This window comes from Astyanax mexicanus, chromosome 3 (assembly GCF_023375975.1).
Source record: "Astyanax mexicanus isolate ESR-SI-001 chromosome 3, AstMex3_surface, whole genome shotgun sequence".
NCBI classification, from domain to species: Eukaryota; Metazoa; Chordata; class Actinopteri; order Characiformes; family Acestrorhamphidae; genus Astyanax; species Astyanax mexicanus.
Window position 1 is genome coordinate 26599805 of NC_064410.1, and position 25151 is coordinate 26624955.

At 37.3% G+C, this 25151-nt stretch overlaps 1 protein-coding gene across 1 annotated transcript; it reads left to right on the plus strand.

Annotated features, from left to right (window-relative positions):
• Positions 1-3858: 3858 nt before the first annotated feature.
• Positions 3859-24722, plus strand: si:ch211-264f5.6 (carcinoembryonic antigen-related cell adhesion molecule 5). The gene is made up of 9 exons (XM_049476219.1): positions 3859-4011; positions 5397-5732; positions 7089-7367; positions 9064-9330; positions 14536-14814; positions 15658-15912; positions 16392-16512; positions 21744-21783; positions 22843-24722. The coding sequence occupies exons 1-8, from the start codon at positions 3963-3965 to the stop codon at positions 21760-21762; spliced, it is 1605 nt and encodes a 534-aa protein (XP_049332176.1). The 5' UTR covers positions 3859-3962; the 3' UTR covers positions 21763-21783; positions 22843-24722.
• The last annotated feature ends 429 nt before the right edge of the window (positions 24723-25151 follow it).

The window sequence follows — 25151 nt, forward strand, 5'->3', positions numbered from 1 at the left end:
CCAAAAACAAAACGAAAGCACACAAAAACGAACTATACACTATATACACTATTTACACTGGTTGGGAATTAACAGGCAGCATGATTGCTCCACCTCCAGATAACACTCTAGTTTGCAAAGTGTTCAGGTCCTGCACAATCCAGGCGACCTGCGTTCCGTATTAACCCCAGTGTGTCCCCAGGTAGTTCGTGCACCTGCCTTAAATACCTAATAGCCCTCCCCAGACTAAACCAACAGGTAAATCACATAACAAGTAGGTGGACAAATACACAAACACACAATATTTACAGGACATACAAACAATAGACAAAAACAGGCATGCATGCAACGACGGATATCCCAGTAAGTATTTGCATAGGTATAACAGTAATTGATTTACAAAATGTTTTAATCCTTTGTTTTCTCCACAGGTACCCAGGCCCCCCCACCCCAGGACAACCCTTGGTCTCTACCTAGACCTTAAGTGGCTGGGTGGCTCGCGCGCCGCCATTTCTACAGGAGCCAGATAAGTACTGTGTTATTGTGTCCGTAATGTGATTAATAAAATGTACATAGGGGGTTTTTGGTGGATGGTGATGTGCTCAGGTGCCCTGACATCATCACAGTCAGATAATGTTTTTAACTTGACACTCAACTTCCTTAAAGGTCGGACCAAAGAAGTTCAGTGTGGTGCTGTAGTCTCTACAGGCTGTTTTTGTATTTTATTTTGTCTGTTAAAGGGTGTACACAAGATCATCTTCTCAATGTGTGGGTCTGAGTTTATGACCTCACACTACTCCCATAATGCTTTGGGGTGTCTTAGATTTTCCTTTACTTATTTAGATATGACTTTTAGTTGTACTTTTGTTAAGCAAGTTTTGTGCTGTTAGAGTGTGTTGAAACAGATGTTTGTTTGTGGTTAGTTTGATGTTTTTGTTTTTGGGCTTTTTTCCAATTCTGAGCACCCACCATCAAGATGTCTCTTAGACAGAGTACAGACCTTATAGAGCCCCCGTCTATCATCAATCAACAGTTGGAAAAGGAAGTCCTTACTGTTAGAGGTTGTGCTGCTGTAAAAATTGCCGAATGTCAAAAGAAATGTCTACAAAATATATGTCAAATTAAAGTAAAAAGTAATGGGAGAGACCACTAATCTGGGATTTTTTATTTTTTTATTTTCAGCACTTTTTACTTTACAAAATCTTTTAAAATAAAGTTATGTTACAATTGCAGTCATATTTTCCCATCATATTTTTTCTGATGAGCGCTTTAGTGAGTTTTCCTCCAGTCAGCGGCAGATGCTGTGTGTTTTTTTTTTTTTTGGAATTCTGAGCACCCACCATCATGGTGTCTCTCATACATAAAACAACCCTTATATAGCTGCCGTCTTCCACTTTTAGAACAGCAGTTGGGAAAGGGAACATTGAAGGCTGGGTTTGGAATTGCTGTAGAGGTTGTCCAATGATAAAAGAGTTGTTTGAAAAATTAAAGATTTAAGGAAACAAAAGGTAAACCCAATGGGAAATACTGAAATTCTGGGAAATATTAACTTTTTAACTTTTCTGCAGTGTTTGCAAAACTTTACAAAAACGTTGTAAAATAAAGTTATGTTACAACTGCAGTCATATTTCCCCATCCTATTATTCTAATGAGCACTGGTTCTGTGTTAGGTGTTAGACCAGGGGTGTCAAACTCATTTTGGCCGAGGGCCACATTGGCATATTGGTTGTCCTCTGAGGGCCAGATGTAACTTATAAATATAAGAAAATGTAACCAGATGTAATATAAAATGAATGTAATTACTCCTTAATGTTAAATAACTCTCAATATATTATTTATTCAATCAAATATTACAGTTGCATGGAAATGTTTGCTTGTTGCTCTATTAACATAAATCCTTTTAATTTGTCATGTTATGAAATCCAAAAACTCCATCAATCAAGAACCAAACTAGTCAAGTGAATAGAAATGACATAAATACAAGTTATATTAACTTTGATCAAAACGTTTGATACTGAAATAAGGCTTAATAAATATAAAATCAAAAATTGTGAGCTGTTAAGAACATGTGACAGATTTAGCATTTCCTCAGATTTAGCAGTTCCTCATACAACCACTAGTGGGAGCTGCAGCAGCAGCAGAAGCACAAGCCCGCAGTCTTTACTTAGTCAGAGCTGCAGCCCAGCCACGGGCTACAGGGCTCAGCTGAGCCAGTCTGGAGCGTTTTTAAAAATTTTAAGTTCTTCTGTGTATGAAATAAAATAACCACACTAACCGGATAATACAGCTCTCTACAGTTCATCATTCAGCCCAAGCAGCTAACAGCAGCAGCTAAGAGCAGCCGTCACGGAGTCACTGCTCGGATTACATTATAAACAGGTCAGTTAGCGCGCTGCTAATCTCGGGATGTTTATAACTACGGAGTTTAGTGGACACACCACGGCTGCAAGGTTGGACTGTTGAAGGCTCCTGAAGACTATTAAAGCAGGCAACGCAGCGTAAGCAAAAAAAAAAAAACACGCACACACACACCAAAATACAAGTTAAGATAAAATATGAAAACGAACATAATAAAGCATAAATAATTAAATTGAATTGCGGGCCAGATGTATGCGTATTTTGTTACCCCGTGAGGGGCTGTATGAAACCGCGTCGTGGGCCGGTACTTTGAGACCCCTGTGTTAGACTGTGTTGAAGCGGGTGCATGGTTTGTTTTGTATTTTTTGGCTTTTTGGCAATTTTGAGCTCTCACCATCATGATGCCCTTCAGACAGAGAACTGGTTTTATGTACACTTAAAGAACAGGTCTTATAATTGCCCTCTCTCCTACAAGGCTGAAAGACCTTTTGATATTATCCAATGTTAAAAGGATATGTTTCAAATATACATATTGATTTGTTAACCATCCCTTTGTAACCATCCCAATTAAGCTCTGGTTGTTGCTTGATTTTTTTTTTTGCTGAACTGGATTGAGGTTGCTCAATAGCAGTTTACCTTGATTTGCCCAGACTAAGGTTAATCATGTCTGGTAGGTCTACCCTTTATAACACAGCACACACAATGTGGAAAACAAGCCTCTTATTAACAGAACTATAGAATACACTTTCCATTTTCAAGCAGAAAGTTTATGTAGTATTTGATGCTTTTCTGTAAGTAAGATGTTATATTAATAGCTTGTAGTCCACCTTCTTTGTCTTTGTCTTTGTTTGTTGTTTATATTTTTAAGTGTGGTTAATTGGAGGATTAGTACTTGTATAAACACTTTTTACCTGTGTTTGTTTTCTCCCGGTTGAGTGTGGAGTGTTGTAACATGTTGTCCAGCAGATGGCGCTGTTGCTCTGAGTTTTTAGCTGGTTTTCATCAGCCGTTCGTTGTGTGTGATTCAGCAGGTGTACATTAGGCTATTTCAACCAGCTGCTTTTTATCACTAATGGTAGCGCTGTTTTCAATTTTTTTCAATTTCCATTCGATTTTTTTTTTACTTTTAAAGAGTGTTTAAAAACAGGCTGTAGTGTTTAATACGTTAGCTAGTTGATTAGTTTAAGTCAGCTTTGTACGAGATAGCTTTTGATACCTTAAAATCCTTCTAATCTATGCAGCCAACACCTGTTAGCTAAAATGCTAACCCAGTCCGTTTAATTTCCAATGAAATGTGGAGCCTTGAAAGCAGGTTTTACAGACTGCTGGTGTGTCCTCACACTCAGCAAACCCCCAGCAGCAGCAGCAGAGCCAGAGAAATGATAAAATTCTCAGTTTTATGCTAGTTTTAGGGGGCAGACATGAGCTCATGAGACATGAGTGACGCTGGGAGAGTGTATAGGTGAGACTGGGCGGGTCTGAGGCTCGGTGAGGATCTGGGTGTGTCCTCCAGTCCTCATCTCATCTCAGCTAAACCCACAGAGCGGAGAGACGCTGCGCATTCCTGCTGTCCGCGGATCAGGGGACACTTACATACACACAGATAATTACACACAAACACAGACATGGATCTGTACAACCTGCGGCTGCCTTTACTAATTTTCACAGCAATAGGTAAGTACACAATTTCATGTATTTTTTATTTATTTTTGTTTTATGGACGTTTTAGTTACGTTAGAACTCGTTTCCTTGTTGTTATTTTGGGGTAATCTTTTTATAACATCCTGGAAATTCCGTTCTAATTTCGTATTTTTTTAACTTTAAAAAGGTCATTTCTCGCTCGATCAACTAACGTTCTATTAACGTTCCCCGAATGTTTTCCCATGACGTAGAGGGGAAAAGGCGCTAAAACAAGCAGCCGAGCTGTTTTCAACATTCTTTTTTTTTTGTAAAGATACCAGTCTTTTAAAGGTAACTGCAAAAAATGATTCCCTTAAAACGTATACAAACTATATTGTACCAGCAAACGGTAGCTAACGTTCTGTTCACGTAAAGGAATATATTCCCTGGGAAAATTATTAAAGTTACCAAAGGACAACCAAAAACTAACGTTCTCAGAACGTTTCAGGGACCAAAAACTCACCTTCACAGAACATTTTTTTAAAACTGTAAACTTGGTGTGAATTGGGCTGGTTAACATAACACTCATCAGTTCTGGGAAAAACTCTTTAAGGTGTGTTAAGGAACATTCATGAAACATTTCTCTTATAAAAAGTTTTCTTTCAGGCCCACAATACAGCTTAGTGTTCCTCCACAGTTTCCATTGAAAAACCTCTAAAAGTTATTGAAGGAACTTATAGTTTAAACAGTTTTCCTCTTCACTTGAGAAACTTTTATGGGTTCTTCATTTTGAAACTGGGGTGAAAACTCATATGGTGATTTAAGGAACGTTTTCTTCCGGGTCCACAAGACAGCTTAATGTGTTCATCCACAGTTTCCAATTGAAGAAACCCTAAAAGTTACTAATACTCATACTTTTAACAGTGCACTTATACACTTGAGAAACTTTTATGAGTTCCTCATTTTGAAACTGTGGTAGTATCTCTTCAGGTGCATTAAGGAATGTTTAGGGAACATTTCACTTATAAAAACGTTTTCTTCTATGTCCACAAGGCATCTTATAGAGTTCCTCCATATTTTGTATCTGAAAAATCCCTAAAAGTTACTGAATTAAGAAACTCATACTTTTACCAGTGCACTTCTACATTTGAGGAACTTTTATGGGTTCTTCATTTTGAAACTATGGAAAAAAATCTCTTAAGTTGCTTTAAGGAACGTTTAGTAAACATTTCACTTCTAAAAACATTTTCTTCAAGACCCACAAAACATCATGTGTTCCTCCACAGTTTCCAATTGAAGAACCCTTAAAAGTTACTAAATTAAGAAACCCATACTTTTAATAGTGCACTTATACACTTAAGGAACATTCTGGAAACTTTAGGATTTCCCTTAAAAAATTGTCCAAAACGTTTCAATTTGTGTATCTTTCTTTCCCGCAGTTTGCTGCTCCTGTAACACTCTTGTGCCTCCAAATGTCAGTGGAGTGAAGGGGAAATATGTCACCTTCCCTCTGACTATTCCACCTTCAGTGCAGGTCTCAGGGCTGTCCTGGTTTAAAGGGTCTTCTTCAAGTAATAACAATACTATTTTTAAGTGGGCGAGTCAAAAGGAAACCATCATCCAGCCTCCCTACGCTGGTCGCATTGTCTACAACCAGACCAGTTACGAACTCCAGCTCGGACCCTTGACTTCAGCAGACAGCGGAACCTATTCCGTGGCTGTAGTGGACACTAACATCAATGTTGAGCTAGGACAAACTACACTGGAGGTGCTAGGTACGTCTGTACATTTTATTGTGGTTGCTGTTGTTGTTGCTGCTGCTGCAGTGTGTGTCTGTCACTAATAGTCAGGATAGGGTTAATATGTTACAGTGTGTGTGTGGTGGTTTGTGGGTGGTAACTTCCATGTGCCCAGATAATAATGCTGAAAAATATATACCACATTTAAGTAAATCTATCAAATAAAGCACTACCAATACCTTCAAAACAATGGGTACAATTATTTTGTCAATGTTTTTAAACTGTGCTTCAATAAATCCAGATCCAGGTAGCATTTGTAATTAAATCAATGTTGTATATGCCTTTGTTATTAATATATAATAATAAGTATAAGAATCATTGAATCACAGTCAGTCCTGTGTAACTAGATGAATGTATAGTTTGCATGTTTGCTCATTTATTATACATTATGCACCTGTTATTTGTGAAAATGGTCTGATTTTCAGGGTATGGCACTCAACAGTGTACAGTTTTGTGCAAATAGTGCTGTATAGAAACATCACAATTAAAGGAACAGCATGAGGACATGTTACCACTCAATGCAATACCAGTATGTCTTATGTTTATAAACAAATATCTAGAAAAATATATCTTGTACAAGTGAAAAAAAGTGTGGTGAAGAATGGTGGGACGGGTCCAAAATGGCCCTGCTTTCAAAGTTAGGGACTGAGATGTTTGCCTGAGATGGATAGGCCAAGCCTTTGACTAAATGGCTGTGTTAGTGGTGGGCCACCATTATATATACAACTTCGACTACATTTAGGCTTAAACTTGTTTAAAAAAGAGCTTAGAGTGTTAGTTTTTTTTTCCTTTTACTGAATTGTCTAAGTTGGCTGTTCACTGTGCATTGTACACCTTACAGTGTATAGAGCAAATAAGATGCTGCTTCTAGCAAAGTAAAAGAGTTGAGGCTCAGAGCAGGGCGTGGCAGTTCTGAATGGAGTGAGAAAGAAGACATGCATCATACATAACTCCTTATGCAACCTCACCCACACATGTGAACTGAATGTGTTAATAGATAGCAGTGAATGCCAATCTCAGGTTCAGGCTGAGGCAATTTTTTTTCTTGTGCACTGCCATATCAGGAACGACTTAAGTCAACACTGTGATAAATGTGCTCCATTGTGCTCCTGATATGGCGGTTCTCTCTGTTTCTTTCGTTCATTCTATCTCATTGACTCACACATCCTTTTTTAAGTTATGAAAAATGTGTGGTAGAAAATCTTGTTGTAGCTTACCAGGATGATTTTGCACTTTTTTTTCATTGCCGGTAAATATTACAGTATTATATGAGCATTTTTAACTTTATCCATGTATTCTAATATACTTATGGCTTCTCTTTTGATTCTGCAGATCCTGTGGCAGAAGTGACTATTACCTCAAGTCTTAATGAAGCTGTGGAATTCAATAGCACTGTAATTCTGACCTGTTCTGCCAAAGGATCTTTCCTAACTTACAAGTGGCTGAATGGTTCAACCCCTGTGGTGGCAGACGGAAAACACTTGATGGTGAATGCTAGCCAGCTTTTCGTTGCTGGAGTGTTTCGCAAAGACTTGCAGGGCCCTATCTACTGCACTGTTCAGAACCAGCTGGAATCATCAACAAGCCCAGCTTTCAGCATGAATGTCAGTTGTAAGTATAAGATTTTACTTTTTTTCGTCATATTGAACACTTAAAATTCCATTTACTGCCTTTTACATTGTCCTTCTAGAGTACAGGATGAATGGAAGTTAAGAAAGTTAAGTGAAGTTAAGACCATAGTTTTTCCAATATGGCAATAAAATTACCATATTAGAGTCGTGAGGTTTTATAAAGACAGCAGGTTTTAATCCTATCAGACGTGGATACACACACCTATATTGCTTTAAATAATAAAAGGCATGTGTGATTAGATGACGCAGCTGGTTGATGACATTTTTATTAAACCACTTTCTTTTTTGTGTGCACCTGGTTATAAAACATGACTCACTATTTGATGGGATACTATCTATGCTGTTTATGTGGGTTGTTATAGACAGAAACTGTAACCTTTCTGCAATACTTTGCATTAGCACAGTGTATGATACTACACTGTATAGTATTGTTTTGTTAGAATACATAACATTATTCAGCATCTTCAACATTGTGTTGATGTCATACAAAATATCTTGATTTGTGCTGGGTCCAAATGTTCTGATAAATAGACCAATAGAAATTCTCCAACATGACTTAAATTAAAATGTTTTTGCTTTTTTTTCTACTTTAAATTTGATGATTTGGTGATGCATGTTTTTATTTTCCAACAATAGCGACAAATGCGACAAAAATATATTTACAGACGAGCACATTTGTGACCACAGTTTATGCACTGCCAAATTGGACTTGACAAAGTCATGGCTCATCCTAGTACATCCTCACTAACCACAGTTTACTCAACTTTTCTTTAGCATTGTGGCACTAACCACAATAAAGCCATACTGTCAACATATATTTAGCATTGGGATTTTCACTTACCACAGTGCTCCAAAAACTAGTACACTGCTTGCCTTTCAACTATTTATATTCAGTTATTTTTAATCTCAAGCTCTGGAGGCGGTTCACTTTACAGTGCAAACACCATGGCAGATGAATGAATGCGATGTCTAGTTCAGACAAGCTTTGATGCAGGTGCATGGAAATATCTTTAGATAAGAGTCAGTCTTACTCTGTCTAGGATAGTGTGTGGCACACTTGTGAGGGTGGGTGTCCTCTGTATGTATGTGTGCGTGTTTATTTCTGGGTTCTTGTGTCTAGTCCATTATCTGCAGAGTCTGGGTGGCTCTGGGTGGGTGTGGTAAAGAGGGGCTATTGAATTTGTATCTGTATGAAATGATTTCAAACTCTTAGCTAGTTTTTTTTTTTAACACTGTTAATATGCCAGTCTTGATTCAACACTTAAATTGGTAATTAACTCTTTGTTGACATTTAACAATAAGCAAATTTACTATGTGATTTGACCAAAATATTTTTAAGCACCACACCAAAATAAGATTTTTTGTCATAAATGATAGTTACTTATATTGTAAAATAACCAATAATTTGAACAACTCTTGCTCCAACATATGTTATGCCTGCTTGTAAGAAGCTGCATGTGATAAAAGAAATTGCATTACTAATCTAGCAGTGCTGAAAACATTAGTTGTATGCTTAAAGGTGTGGTTTTGTCATGCTTACATTTTTTTATATTTTTAAAAATAGAATAGGTAAAATGTAAATTCTTGATATAATCACCAATTGTATGGCTTATTATTAGCACCAAACAATTGTTCTGTTACGTAATCACATAATGTTTAATCTTTTGATACTATAGATGGTCCAGAGAATCTTGCTATGATGAAAGTGCCCGATGCTGCATTTCTGAAGAAAGACTCCAACCTGACACTGTCATGCTCAGCCGTGTCGAGCCCTGCAGCTGAGCTCAAATGGTTTTTCAATGGTGCCGAGCTGCCCCAGAAAGGAACCACACTAGCCCTTACCAGCCTGGAGGAGAAACACAGCGGCAACTACAGCTGCGTGGCTTTCAACAGCAAGACCATGCGCTATGCTGCTTTACAGGCTGCCACAGTCCTCATCATTGGTGAGTTATACATATATTTACTTATTTTTACTTATTTTGACTCTGATTTTGCTATTTATAGGTTTGTTTGAGTAAAATGAACATTGTTGTTTTATTTTATAAACTTTTCCCCAACTTTTATAAACATTTCTCCCAAATTTGAATAAAAATGTTTTATTCAGAATTTGAGCATTTATTTGCAGAAAATGAGAAATGGCTGAAATAACAAAAAAGATGCAGAGCTTTCAGACCTTAAATAATGCAAAAGAAAACAAGTTCATATTCATAAAGTTTTAAGAGTTCAGAAATCAATATTTGGTGGAACAGCCCTGTTCTTAAATCACAGTTTTCATGCATCTTGGCATGTTCTCCTCCACCAGTCTTACACACTGCTTTTGGATAACTTTATTTCACTTCTGGTGCAAAAATTCAAGCAGTTCAGCTTGTTTTGATGGCTTCTAATTATCTATCTTCCTCTTGATTATATTCCAGAGGTTTTCAATTTGGTTAAATTAAAGAAATCATTTTAAGGTGGTCTCTATTTTTTCCCAGAGCTGTATAACTTATGATATAACTTAGTTTTGTGTAGTTGACTGCAGACAGTGTTGAACAAAGTCTGTGCTTATCATGCACAGTAGTGCTTATGATGTTTGGTGGAGCAGAACAGATTTTGCAGAACTTTTGCTTCATTGCAAAATAAACAAAAACGTACTTGCATGCTGATAAAAGATATGAGGTTGAATTTTATTTCTGAATACAATGTTTAAATCTACAGAATGAGATTGAAATTAATTAGAAATATCATAGTTTTGACATTTATACCATTTTTATATCTGCTAATTGCTCTTTATTTATTGAGAAAAATGTATGATTAATAAACCAATATAAATGCTTTTCCATAGATTATTAAATTATGATGTTTTACTGCTCTTGTAAAATCTGAAGTGTAAAATTTGACACTCTGGATAAAAGGTTTATGTGTGAGAGTGACGATGAACTGCTTAGTGTTCGGTTTAAGCGGTGAATCATTTACAGCAACAGCGAGTCTTTTCATGAAGATATGATACAGTGTAAATTAATAAGGCATGTTTCCACATGCAAGCAAAGCCTGAGATGTTCCCAAATATGGTATTAAAACTGCAGAGCTGCCAGGCAACAATGCATTGCTTGATATGGCAAAATAATAACCAACTGCTTTATGGTTGCTTTTTTATGTTAGCACAATCATGTATTTTGCAAGCATTCATCTTTAAACAAATGCTTTCATCTGAGCTGATTTAGATATTGGGATTGGAATCACAAACGTTAGTCACATACAAGTATCCATGTGTGCAGGGTTTTTATTAGTACATTTTTGTCACTTAATAATTGTATGATAACCCTCTGTTTGGAGGGTGCCTCTGAAAAATCTCTGTTTGAGGGTACATCTTGTCTTAAGACTTCCCCCTTCCCCTCAAATTCATTGAGTTTAGATAATGATGAGTGAAGAGGCATGTTAGTGTGATAATCAGTACACATCCAGACGAGATTGTTGAAGCAGACTGGCACAGGTGTTAAGGTTCAGCTTTTTAATTCTGCGTGGGACTTGACTGTTTGGAAACTATTACTCTGAATAAATCCATGCAAATTCAGAGTTTTACATGTTTCTGTAGTCTGAACCTGGTTGTTGTCAATGTCTCAGCTCAACTGTTTGCCAGCGGCAACACTCAGTTTCAAAGGCTTTGTAAAGTACAGCAGATATATGTGTAAATCAGTCTTAGCCTAAGGGAGAGCAGCAGCGCACACTTCCGTGCACCAACTGAAAAGATGATGTCAAAGTGTTTACAGAAAGGGTGTGAACATCCACCTTAGAGTAGCTCAGACCTGATCTTGTGAAGAATTGACCTGTCCAGGCTCCACCCACGAAGCATTCTTTTGAAGCCACAGTTGTAAGGTTGGACACACTTTTCTAAATGTGATTAGAAACTTGATTTAACCTAAAAGAACCTGTAGAACACAGACTGCTGTTTTTTAAATGATGATAAAAGTTAGAGTATGAATTTTAAAAGATTTTTATTTTATTTGCTTGTGAACAATTGCATTATTGGAATCTGTAGCCATACATGTGCACGGTGCCACATTTCTTTGTCATTTCTAATGTAATTACTTTGTCATTTCTATTTAGTTATAGAAATTAGTTGCTCAGCTTAAACTAAACATTTTAGCCAACAGCTTTGTGTTTGTAAACATTTTAGTTAATGTTTACGAACATTAACTAAAAATGTTTCATGGGAATAATGCTGCGTTCCATTTAAACTCTAAGTAGGAAATCTGACTTGTGGGGAAGGTGCATTCAAAGTTTTTGACTTAAAACTCGTTGGGCAACTCATCCAGAATCCAAGATGGATGCTTCTCATATCACCAGCAGTCACAGCAGATTTTAGTTTCACTTCTATCTATTTGTGAATTATTATTAAATCAGTAATGTCCGGTGTGTGCCTGTGAGCATGTTTTTTATGGTATTTAGATGCACAAAATACTGTATTATATGTTAATATAGACTTATAGCTCTCAAAATGCTAAAATGGTCATCTGGGACATAAAAAGTGACATATTTTGGTTGTATTGATTATAAAACTTTTTGATGGATTGATTGAGAAAACAGTTGTGGTGAAAAAAAACAACAGATTAACCAACAGTTTTTTCCCTTGAAAAGTTTTGAAATAGTTTAAAATTATCAAAATGGTTAACTGGAACAGTTATCTTGGGTGTGATGTCATTCCTACCGCTGAAAAGTAAATGGACTGCAGGAACAGTGTTTGCTCTGCAAAACCTGGTCAGACATTATTATAAGTGTATGCTGATGTTATGCTGTACTAGTACTCATTCTTTTATACCTATGCCCAATCCAATTTCTCCTTTGTACCACTACACCTTGTTTTCAAATGTAACCCTTCCCCATAGGGGAATGTGGAATGGGTGAAGAATTGGGATAACCCTTTAAGCACCTGATAAAGAAATAGCTATAGCAGTGGAGAGCTAAAGTTCAGCAACCTAGCTGCTGCTTAACTAGTTAACTTTGAATGGGCATTGAAAGGGCATTGAATGACTTCAGAAAGGGGGCAGGTGGTGTAGAAATTAATTATTATTGTCGATTCATTATTTTTTCTGTGATTGGGAGCTGGAATTAGTTTTTATTAGCATTTATTTTATCATTCAATTCCACCTTAAATGCTGCCTCCTCTGCCATCTGTTGCACCATTTAAGGTGGAATAGGAAAGTTTGCTGTCTAGCTACTTAGTTGAACTTCTTATGCTTGTTATTTCATCTTGCCAGTGATTCTTATAGTCCTCCTTTTTGCGTGCCTCTAAAAAATCTTTGTTTTAAGGGTAATGTAGATCTAACACTTCTCCCTCCCCCTTCAGACTAACAAGAATTGGGACACCCTATCCCTGGGTGTGTACACGCAAAACAGAGGGGTAGAGCTGAGTGGTAGGGCCAAGGGGTGAAATGGGATTGAGCCTTAGTATTTTTTTTGTCTTATTGTATTTATAGTTTGTAATGTATGTCAAGTTATAAAAGGAACATGTCTTGGGTTGCACAAAAAACATAAAAACATATCCATTTAAAAACTGGGGTGGGCTGATGGGGTTTCCTCTCCACGTCATTTTAGTGTGTAGTTAGCTGTTGTATCAAATATAGGGATCTAGCACTTCCCTCAGAGTGTGTAACCTTCATTGTAATTTTGCCTCAGTGAAAGTTGAAAAAGAGGTGGTGGCTGGTGGATGTATCAAAGATGGCATTTGCTAGGCTTCACCCAACCAATTTAGTGTTTGGGGTAACTATTATTAGGGTCAGTTAATAGAAATAAGGTTTAATTTAGATTAAATCATCTAATGTAGCCTAATGGTTGAGGTATATTTTCAATGACTTTAGCTCATCATGAATGGTGTTACTAGTAGTGTACTGGGTCCAAGATAACATGCCCTCCATGTTCAACATTCTGCTAGTGCTGTACAATCAACATTAACCACAATGATTAGTACATCCTGGTATCTTGCATTGTTCACCTTTGTAGAGTTTCACAACACTCATTCTTAGGAAGCCTGTGTTTGTCAAGTTACGGTCTTGCCCTTACTATAACCGCAGACTGAATGAGAATTCAAAGAATGACTATTTTCGATACCCTTTAGACCATGGTTGTCAGAAGTGTTGTGCTATGCTGTGCTGCTGTGTTAAGTTGAGTTGAGTTTAGTTGAGATGTGTTGACGTTGCTGACAGGCATCTGCTGGAGGAAGCGAGAATGAGCACAGGTATCGAAAGAGAAGAAGATGAGATGAGAGCAGTGATATCATTTGTGTGGAACAGGGAGGCATTCAGGGAATGTTGCTCAATAGGTGCAGTTCCGGTGCAAGCGCTGCCATCCGCTTTGATTCACTGTGACTCATTCCACTCTAATGACTGTTTGAGAGGGAGAGCGAGGGAGGAAGAGGCAGAAGGGCATGGGTGGGCATGTGGTTGACTCAGCCGCACTTTAGAGATTAGCACTGCGGTCACAAGTGATAGTTCAAAACACAGCTGGGGAAAAATTAGCCTTGTCCTTTGCAGAGGTTGGCTTGTTTTGGTATAAAGTCGCATTGAGTTTTAAACATGTTTTTTCCTTGCTATGAAGTGGGAAATACCATATTGACTATTGGCAATATCTTTAATTTTATGCCTTTTAATTGAGTATTTCATCAAAGTTTAAAGAATATTGAACCAGTCCAGTTTGTTTGAATAAAGAGAAGATATATTAAATAAAAGTCTGGGTATTCAATATGGAATGGATTTATTTAAATTGTATGGAATATTTTAGGATAATTTTTGTGTATCCCAAAAAAGGTTTGAAAAATGTTAATATTTTTGCTACATCACCCAGGCCTTACCATATTCTATTTACTTAAGCAGTTATTTGTATCAGTTCACTAAAGATTATATCAACACTAGACAAATGATAAATCCTTTAAAAATAAAAAGGAGTAGCACAACAAATTAGTATATCTGTGAATTCTGTGTTTCTTACTCTAAAAAAGAGCGCTTTAGAGAGAATTTTAAATAAGCACAACCGTCACTCAAAATAATCCAATTATAGCTGTTTCACTGAGCAGGTAAATTACCAAAATGTTCTGGGCTGGCTTAACTCTGTGCTGTTGGAGTGTATCCTAAAGCCATTTTAAGTCTTAAAGTGTATCTGCTTCTCTTTAACAGAACCCATCTCTGGCACCAACATCACTGCCCCCACTTCACTGCTTATTGCCGGCAACACCACAGTCAACCTCACCTGCAAAGCCAGCAAGGGAAAAGCAGACAGTGTGACCTGGCTTAAAGATGACAAACCACTGATGGACACCAACCGCATCGTCTACACTTCCGACAAGACCACCCTCACCATCATCACTGTGCAGAAAGAGGACGCTGGAAATTACAAATGCCAGCTGACTAATAAAATGAACAGCGACTCCAGCATCTACACAATGGCCGTTAACTGTGAGTATTGTCTTTGTGTGGTAGTTAGACCCATTTGTTATCTTCTCAGTATGTGTTGGTGTCACTTTTCTGTATATAATTTCTGTCCTATAGATTCATGAATTGTATTTTTACCAGAGTTTTACTCACACAGCAGTGTACTCTGACATGCCATATGTCATGAGACAGGAACTGTGGTAATGTGACTTTTGCCATGATTTTTGCTCTGCATTGACCTGTGAGATATGCATGTGGTGCCTCCTGCATTGAATGGGGTGCTTGTCTGTTCGCACAGACAATTCTAGCCAGACACCTCCGGTCACGATCATTACCCGATCATTATGCACTGTCCACTGTGGGTGGTAATGCCTCCTGTGCTTGTAACTGAAGATTTATCTGTAGTGATTGTAGTGACAATCTTTTGGTTCTTTCAATGTGCTCACAATTTAGCATCTGGTTTCACAAGTCACACCACTGGTTACTGAGTTTAGTATGTCAATTAATGTGTTTCAGTGCAGCTTGTTTTGCAAAAAAAAAAAATACAGTTGCGGTACACTGGCTCATACTATAATTCGTTTTATTTATTTTTGTTTCATTTAGTTCAATAGAGAATCTTTTAAATTTGAAATGTTCAGTACTTTTCAAATACAGAGTATTCTGGTAATTCAGCGTATTATATTTTATTATATGTATTTTGTATCATATTAGAGTTTATATGTATCATATTAGAGTTTACATCTGCAATCATCTGCAATAAAACGATAATTCAAAACATTTGAAAGATGATTTCAAACATTTATTGTGTAAATTCTCACTACCTGTGCTGTACTGTTCTGTCTCTCTCTCTCTCTCGCATGGCATCAGATGGGCCAGAGAAAGCCTCCATAACTGGACCGAGTAAAGTGGAGGTGGAAGACACTGTTGAACTGAAGTGTATAGCCCCTTCTTTTCCTCCTTCCACATACACCTGGAAGTTCAACGACACGCTCTTGGAAATCACCACGGCCGAGTACAAGATTGAGAAGCCTGTATACAGTAACAGCGGCATCTACACCTGTGAGGCACGCAACTCCGTCACTGGACTCACCCAGAAAGCCACTCATAATCTCAAAGTTAAGGGTAAGATCAGTTCATTAATCAAATGTGTTGCAGAATGTCTGCTCTACACAAAATGCAGAAAGCATGATATAGCTTTGCTGCTGTGTAGATTTATAGGCTGTAGTGTTGCTGTAATGAAGTGGCCTTTTATTTTATATTTTAACATAAGTCTTGCTTGTATTGAAGTGGTGTTTTGGGTTAGCTAAAAGAATATAAAAATTTATCCTGTTACCTGGAAACAACTGACTGCGAACCACAGCTGAAAAGCTGAAATAAATAATATACATTTTGTAGCCCTGTGGTGCTACCCAGACTTCTTTGAGATTTGGCCTCATCCATTAGTTTTCTGTCTATAAAAATGAATTTTGTAACATTGTATCACCCCAAAAATTATGTTTCACATGTTTTCTTATCCTACTCATAACAGCATTTTAACAGTATTTAGAAGCAAAGCCTCAAACAAAAAGGTATTAAGAATTTTTCATGTTTTTCTTTTGCAGGTGTGGGGGAACTGAATGATCAGTTGTCTGATGGAGCTATTGCAGGCATTGTCATAGCTGTTCTCCTGCTTGTGGCAATCATCATTGCTGTCATTATTCACAAGAGACGGAAGACAGAAGAGTGAGTTTGTCTCTTTTCTCTCTCCTTCTCTTTACTTCTTTTCTGATTTAAACACAGCTGTGTTGCCCTGTTCCATAGCTTTCTTCTTTCGCTGTGATTTACGATGCTGGAATGAAATCTTTGCCTTTCTCCAGATATCTCCTCTTGCATTCCTCTCATTTCCCACATCGTAGAACATGTTAACTTTGTTACTGCAGAGTCCAGACCATTACAAAGGTACACGCACATTCTTGCAAACTCCTCCAACCCAGAATAGGATTTTACTTAGTAACTCAGAGATGCTATGTTTATATGTGTTTTTTACTGATGTTTAAATCAACATATGCAGTGTCTGTAAATCTAGCAGCCAGAATAGGTTTTATATTTTACACATGAAAGTAGACTTACCACAGAGGATGTGATGCAGTCCACCACGTCCTGGGGAACCCTATCATATGGTAACAGACAAGTATAACAATATAATGATCAAAACATGCTTGTTTCTTCTGACTATATCATGCATCTGGTCAGACAAAATGTCCAAATAAACAGAAGTACTGTTTTTACATATCAGAAATGTCATCTTTTATTGCAAATTAGAAATTCACAAGACTAGAAAATTGGCTGCTTTTCTTAGCAGTGTAAAGAATTTGCAATTTTTAATTTACATTTTGAATTTTGGACATCCGTGGAAAATTATTTAGTCAGCTTGTTTTGAGAAAATATTGGATGAAAACAAAACTTATATTGGTCAACCAATAAAAATAGCACAGAAATTATATTAAATGCTATTATGACTATTTTATCTTTTTATTAATACTAAATGTAGAATGTCAGTACATGAAAGAGATAAGATATTTAAATGACTTATCTCTGTCTCAGATCTGACAGGGCTCTCTTTTTTTGCGAGGGTAATTTGACATTTTTCTCTTGTATACAGTAATTTGACCTTTTAATGGGCGAGGTTTGTGGTTAGATCTTTGGTTCTCTTCCCCTGCTCTTCTGCTAACCTCCACTATCTTCTCCTTTAACCAAACATTGAGTGTGGAGAAGCATTGTGAAGCTGAGTGGCAGTTAAAGACCTACACTGTGAGTTCACTGGAGGTCAGGCACGCCCGGCCAACACGCTTTTCTGAACCTCATCCATCTTCGCCTGTCACACTCTGAATGCAGACTCTTGCTCAAATATGTCTCCTGGCTAACCAGACTTTGGCCTTTATGGATTCAGAGCAGAGACTACCAGTCATCTTTAAGCTACAGGAGCCAGCAACAGGAACCCTCAGCTGTGTAGCCCTAGATCATTGTAATTCTTTCATTTTTTAAAGTAGTTTTTACTAATAAGTAATACAAAAAAAGAAAAGAAAAAAAACATTTCCTGAAGGAAGGGTAGAATGGTTGCACTTCTAAATCGCTGGAGCAAATGTCAAAAATAAGAAACAGATGAGTGTGGGTCAGTATGGCTGTGGATTAGAGCTTAGGCACCTGCTGTGGGGCAAATTAAATTCTAGGCCATGGACTGCAATGAATGTAAGAGATTGGGAGGATCAGCAGATGAAAAAAACAGCAAATAGATGAGTGCAACATAGATGAGTGAGTCAGAATGGCTGTCGATTAAAACTTGAAGACCTTTGCCAGATGAGAACTTAATTTCAGGGGCCGTCAGCCAAATTAAATTTTAGGCCTTGGCTGTGGACAAAAATGAATGGGAGTGAATGAGGGTAATAAGGGATGAAAATGAAATGAGAGTTAAACGAGTGACATACATTTATTCTCAGGGGCCTACTTTAAGATAGTATATCTAAAATGGTGTGTATAATTTGAGCAGAATTACTGTCAACAGGAGTACATTTTTGCACATTATTCATTATTATAGTAAAATGTCAAAATAAAAGTCATTATTTAGTAAAATTGTTTCTAGTCCTGGAGTTGGAATTAAGTCGTTTTTAGGGACTACAGGTCAAGTTGAAAATCTATCAGAAAAACAACATAAACAGAAACCAGGTATGGTTACTTCACAGTGTGCAACCATAATAAAAGATGACTTAAGTCTTCCTCTTATTCATTTGCATATTAAAACTAGTATATTTTTAAATTTTCTCATTTAAAAATAAATGTGATATAGAGACCACATTACTATATAATAAGAGAAATACTGACATTAGGATTCTTTAACGTAGGTGTTTATTTATTTCTGCAGAAGCTGGAAATATTTGCAATGCTTCTCTTGGTATGTGTTTGAGAAACGCTTGATTAGTATTCTAGTTATCCAGCTAATATTTATTTTTTGTTGTGGTCAAATATATGTAGCAAGTCAGAGCTAAAAGAAGAGACAAGGAAAAGCAACTGGATGCAAATTCTTCGAGTTGTTCTTCTAGTGAACAGGTACTGTAGATGTGCTTGATATCAAACCAGCATGACCTGCAAGCCCTGTTTTTTTAGCGGTTCATAAACATATGCTCAGCTATATGCACACACACCATGATCAAGATCACTATCTACTGTCCGCACATCCTGAAAAACCTGGTTTAGAGACTAGTTTTAAAAGTTTTGTTTTTCTGTTATTATTATTACCATTCCACAGAAATGATCCAATATGGCAGAGGATAAATTATTTAAACATAGACTCCCAGTAAAAAGCTGGAAACTGAACTGGCATTCTCTGTAGTGATGTGGGCGTGGTTAGATATTGGATATTGTTTCTGAGTGGTTCCTCAGCTGTCTACAGGCAGTCTTGTACTTACCATATTTTTCACACCATAAGGCGCACTTAAATTCCTTTATTTTCTCAAAAATCGCCAGTGCACCTTATGTATCCAGGGCTGGAGTAGCATTAGCATTAGCGGCTAACCGCACTAGCTCTTTTGCCTTTCAGGTGTGAGTATTAACAACCTGTAGCCTGGAGCAGTTAGGCGCTAATGCTAATGAAATTTGGTAATAAACAAACAGAATTGCTTTACTCGCCCAAATAAACAGTTTTTAAGAGAGAAATCTGTGTATATTAACATCCAGTGCTCATTTGACTTTAAAAGAGTCTTTTTTATTACAGTTTTATTAACTTAGCTTAGCTTAGCTTAACTTAGTTAGCTACCTCTCCCCCTCAGCACCCAGCATCGAGACCTGCCTAATTAGAAGTTACTTATAGTGTCTCTAAAAACGCGATGTATAATCCAATGCACCTTATGTATGAAAATAGAGCAGAAAATAGTTTTTTGATAGTTCGCCTGATATGGTGTACCTTATAGTGCAAAAAATACGGTAACTCATCAAAAACTTGGCCATCCATGGGAGTGAATTTGTCCAAGAGAGGATAATTGTACATAAGTTTCTCGTCTTTTATTACATTTTGTATGGCATTGCCAAAACCTGTCTTGAACACAATTTCCTGAAAAAAAGGTTATGTTTGACTTAGAGTTTGGCAATATGGTAAACATATTATATGACAATACTTAAATGTATTTTCTTGATATACAATATTTATCCAATACAATGTTTTGACAAAATGTACACTCATGCACTTTGAAAAGTGATTTTGTGTTTCAGTTCAGATATAACCTGAAAACTTAACTGTTTTCATGCCAACAAACTTTCCAGGGGCTCTTTCATCAGTATTGGTTCCCATTGACTCCTGGCATCATATATTTGCATATTTAGCGTGTCCTCCCCACTCACTTCCTATCAGGGTGTTGTCTGTTGCTACATTCTTTTGGGTTTGAATATGCAATTTGTTTATTGGCTAACTTCCAAGCCTCAGTGTTGTAGGCTGTAAGATTCAGTTACTTTTATTCTATGGTGCTGAGGTGTTGATGTGTGTTGGCCTGGTGCTACAGTGGTTGTTATTCTTGTGCTATCACAGGATTATGTTGTCAGTGTTGGAATTTTTTTATATATGACGGATATAGTTTAAAGTGTTTCTGTGATTTCTGTGAATTATTTTAGCCCACAATACTTGAACTAACTAACTAGCTGAATAAATTTAAATATTATTGTGTTGCATTAGAGTAATTACATACTCTGTATTTAAATATCGGTGTCATTGCTCAGAAAAGTACATTGCAAAGAATGATCATTGTTTTCTTCTTACAATAAGCTCTGTGCATATCCATTATTAACATGCATGTATTTATTTATTTTGCTACATTTTTCTCTGACAAAACACAACATACTACTCTAAAAGAATCTCAACACTTTTATAGTGAGTATAGCGATTGAGAAACACCATTAATGTTTTGATACTGAAATGAGAGAACAGTGGCAGATAAGTTAAGCTAACATTTCTGCTGAAAAATAGAGATCTCTTTTTTTTCCTCTGGTGTGGGTCTGTTACTCTGAGGCAACATCTGCTTTGCTGCATTCCCTCAGTTTTGCTTGCCACAAACTGTACAGCAGAGCGCTCCAACTCTGTGGCCTCAGCTCTCTGTATCTTTGCGCTGTGGTTTGTGCATGGTTTCTCCTTGTCACTCTCCAAACCCCCTGTTTCATACCGTTTTCATCAGTTCTTGGCTGTTGAATTATCTTCAGTTGAGTTGTTAACAAAAGTTTCAGCTTGGGCTCAATCCCTCCATCCACCACCCACCCCACGCACACGTGGGCTTCAGTATTGTACTGTATGACAGTTGAGTAATGTAAATGTAGTGTTTTGAAGACCAGTTTCTAGTTCTTTACTGGCTCTTCCAGTTAGAAATCCAGTCAAAGATTACTACAGATAAGAAACAATAAAAAGGAGAGAGAATCCACGTAAGGGAGGAGAGTGGGGGATGGAATGGTGTCAGAGTAAGAATACGGATGGAATGTCACTCAAGTCCACACAAGTCCACACACACACATTCAGTCTCTTTCTGCCTCTTTCTTACTCTGTGTCTCTTAGTCTCTTTCTCTATCTTTCTCTGTGTATCCTTTTTTAGCCTTTCTGCTTTCTCTCTCACCTGTGAAGTTTTGTTTCAGTTTCTGGCTTATCTTTGTTTACTCTTCTTATCTGTTCTGTCTGCCTATCTAAGAACTAGAATAGAGCTTAAATCTGAACCCACCTTTCCTCAGTCTTACCTTCCTCTGTTAGAGAACAATGCTCTGGGATTTACTTGTGAATTAAAATGATGCTATTGTCAGAAGAAGAAGTGGCAGGCTAGCATGTTATCAGTTACCACTAAAGCACACAAGCCTTATAACTAGCTTTAAACCCTGAAGTCTAAACTTTGCATCATGTATTATTTTCTTAAAAAAAAAAAAACATTTTCTACTTCTGTTTTTTTTTTCAGTATTGCATCACCATATTAACCCTCAGGGAGATATGAGATGGTAAGTGTTCCTTCAGTGACAAGTATTATTTTTGTTTCTGCCTCAGTCTACAGTAGCAAGTAATGCTATCTTCAGTTACAACAGCTAGTCAGCAGTAAACAGTGTTACAGCAGCAAAGGGAAAGCAAGGCACACAAAAGTAGAGACAGGTAGCAAACTCTCAAAGTTTAGAAGGGTGTAAACATTGTAAATAATAAAGTATAAAAAAATATTTACAATTGCACATGTATATATTGCACATTTTTATGGTTATTTCAACTGCTAGATTCAGTATCCTGTATATTATATTGACATCTAGACAGTGCTAAGAAAAAAAAATGATTGGCGCTATGCCTTATTTGCTTAGTTTATCCAGGGGTGTAGCCACCCAATCCTCTGGGTTAGCTGGTAGCTTGGCTCACAGCCTTTTCACACACAAACCAGTTCACCATTTGTCTGAATTAATAAAAGTATGATACACGTATAGCCCATTTTCTTTCATGTTTTGGGTGTGGTTGAACTGAGCTAACTGCTAAATACACTAGACTAGAATCCAGTTTGAGGATCTCTGTCATTCAGAAATTTAAAAGTGTAACGAGAAATAAATTGTCATTTTGACACAGACACTGTGGCATGTCAATGGCATCGTCCTGAGCGATAAATGAAAGGGTACCTTCATGACACAGAGACATTCAGTCTATCAGTGTGGCTGAATCACGACTCAAATGACAGTTTGACAGAAAATCACTGTCATTTGTGTTGTGTTTTGTGTTTCGTGTTGAAACTACATATTTGTTACACAGAGTGTTGATGTCTGTGACAGAAACCAGTCACAGCGACAGTTAATGTTGTTTGCACCTCACATTCCTTTGTTTCAAGAATTTGAAGTTCCTTATATGAGAAGGTAAAAGTAAAGCATGTGTTTTCATGATGGCCTGCAGTAATTTAATTAAAAAAAGTTTTTTGAGTATGTATGTTGGTCTACTATACACTTTAGATATTTTGATTGTTTTATAAAATGCTGTTTTGCAGGAACATCTATCATTTTATGCTAAACCAGGATGTCTTTGATTTGTTCCAGAATCTGCTAGTCCAACTCTTCAGCCATCTTGCCTTTTCTACCCACAAGACTGTTCCATGAGGGCAGCTGGAAAAACTACCCTCATGAGTGGATCACACCTTCAGGGCTGGCCCTCTATCTCTCTCTCTGCCGTGCAACCTTTCCACCTCAAACCGCCGAGGTCGTGTTCCGATCTGGGATTTCCCATCTCCCCCACCCGCCAACCGTGATGTCCCTGTCGCGGCCCAAGAAAACCCCCTGTTCTCATCAGTACGCTGATGACATTAGGAGGGAAGGGGATATGGGTAAACTGCCCAGAGCAAATACTACTGTCCCTCCAAACCCAGCTTCACAGTTTTGACCCCATTGTCCCCTATCTTTGGCTGAAGAGTACTCCTAACGAAATCTGATATACCTTAATCCCCCATCCCCACCCCCAGCCCCTCACAAGCAACAGACTGTAACAGCAGAACATCTAAAGAAGTCTCGACAGAAAATGACATCAATTATAGGTGTGCGTCTCAGTACCCCATAGGCTTAGAAGACGCCATAAAAAAAACTGAAAATCTACGCCTGTGAGCGTCAATGGACTCCAGAGCTGTGGGACTTGTTATTGCCAAAGACGACAGAGATGTCAGTTGTTCACAGCTTTACACGACCTTACAGCACCTGCAAGGAACTTAATGCCACCTCTGCTATGTAACCTCTCACCTCTCAGTCTCAGGACTTGTTTTTGTTTCCTTTTTTCTTCCAGTTTGTACCAGAGCTTCTACTGATAGATGTCAGGAGGCTCTAGAGCAAGTCTCAGCATGATTGTACAAATAGGGAGAAAAAAAGTAAAGGAAAAAGGATGAGACATTTTTGTGGGCCATGGAATTCCACGGTTTTGTAGGCTAGCTGCTGCTGTGCTCTTCTGGGCGTCGCCCTCAAAGATTTGCTGTATTGTAAAGAGTTAAAACGGCTCCGACTTGAAGCTTAACGCAGCTTTAAAAGTCACCTTCACCCGAGCTGTCGGGCTGTTTAGAAGAAATCCACTGAGTATTTGTTTTTTGTTAGCGAAATTGCTGGGATTTTAAATAGGTATGTTTCTTTTTGGTGTTTTTTTATGCACAAAGGTGAGACAGTTATTTAGATAATTAGTAGTGTGTGTGTGTGTGTGTGCGTGTGTGCGCAGAAGTGTAATTATATTGTCTTGAGACATTCCAGGACATTCCCTTTGCTCATCTACACAAAAACAGACATGCGTGCCCTTTGCTCTGACAAACACATTCACACTTGTGACTTGTGACTATGTGACGTTATCAGCTTTAAATCAAAACTTTATCATTTCTTGTACCCAAATGTTTTGCTGTGCTTCTTCAGGGTCTGTCTTGAGGGGCGTGATATTGCCATCTAGGGTTAGTGAGCTGATGGTTATCCCACAGTGGATCTCACTGAAGTCCTGTGGTACTCCACCATGGCTTGACTCTGTACAGAGTACAGATACTTGTGGTCTTTACAATAAATTCCATGCATTGAGACTCCATGCAAGATCTTATTCTAGGTATTTTGTTATTTGATATTAGAATTTGGGTTGAAATTTTTTAAAAAGTGACATTGTCCTTCTAGAGGAGTATTAAAATGGTATTATGTACATTAAACACTAAAGAAAGATTATTCAAATAAATTAATAAGGCATTTATTTATCTATTATGTTTGTTTCATTTTTTTAGTTTGTGAATGTCAACAACTCAAGTGCCTATATTGTATAAAACCAAGGAGATTTTTTTTTCTTAATAATGTTTATAGTAGGTTAGATGTTTGGATGTAAAAAACAGGATTACATTTTTGTACTTTGTCAAATTTAGTGTATTATTTGATATTGAATTTAATTAAATCAGACCTGGGCCTTAATGAAAGCACATTTTTGTTTGTTGTTGTTTGTGTAAGTTTGCAATGCACTGGGCCATTTCTTATGCATACATCTTTATAACTTTTACCAATGTAATTCAGCGGTATATAATATAGGCGGACCTGATGCTTTATCTATTGTATTTAGAAAAAAAACATGTTTTGTTTATGGGTTCTGCTCGGGTTGTTTATGGGTGTATTACATTATCTGCTTACATTAACAGCATCTAAACTTTTTTGTTCTATGAATTTTGATTTATTTATTATATTTTTCATCAAATGCAGTTATTAGTTACCTTTGCTTGGGTTAAAATGATCTAATACACAAAGCTGAAATAATGTTTTGTTTTTTGGGGATTTTTTTGTCTTGGAGTTCAAGTGATTGAGTCACCTGCTAACAGTGAAAAAGATTGTGTGGAGTGTAGGCAGCTTGTGAAAGG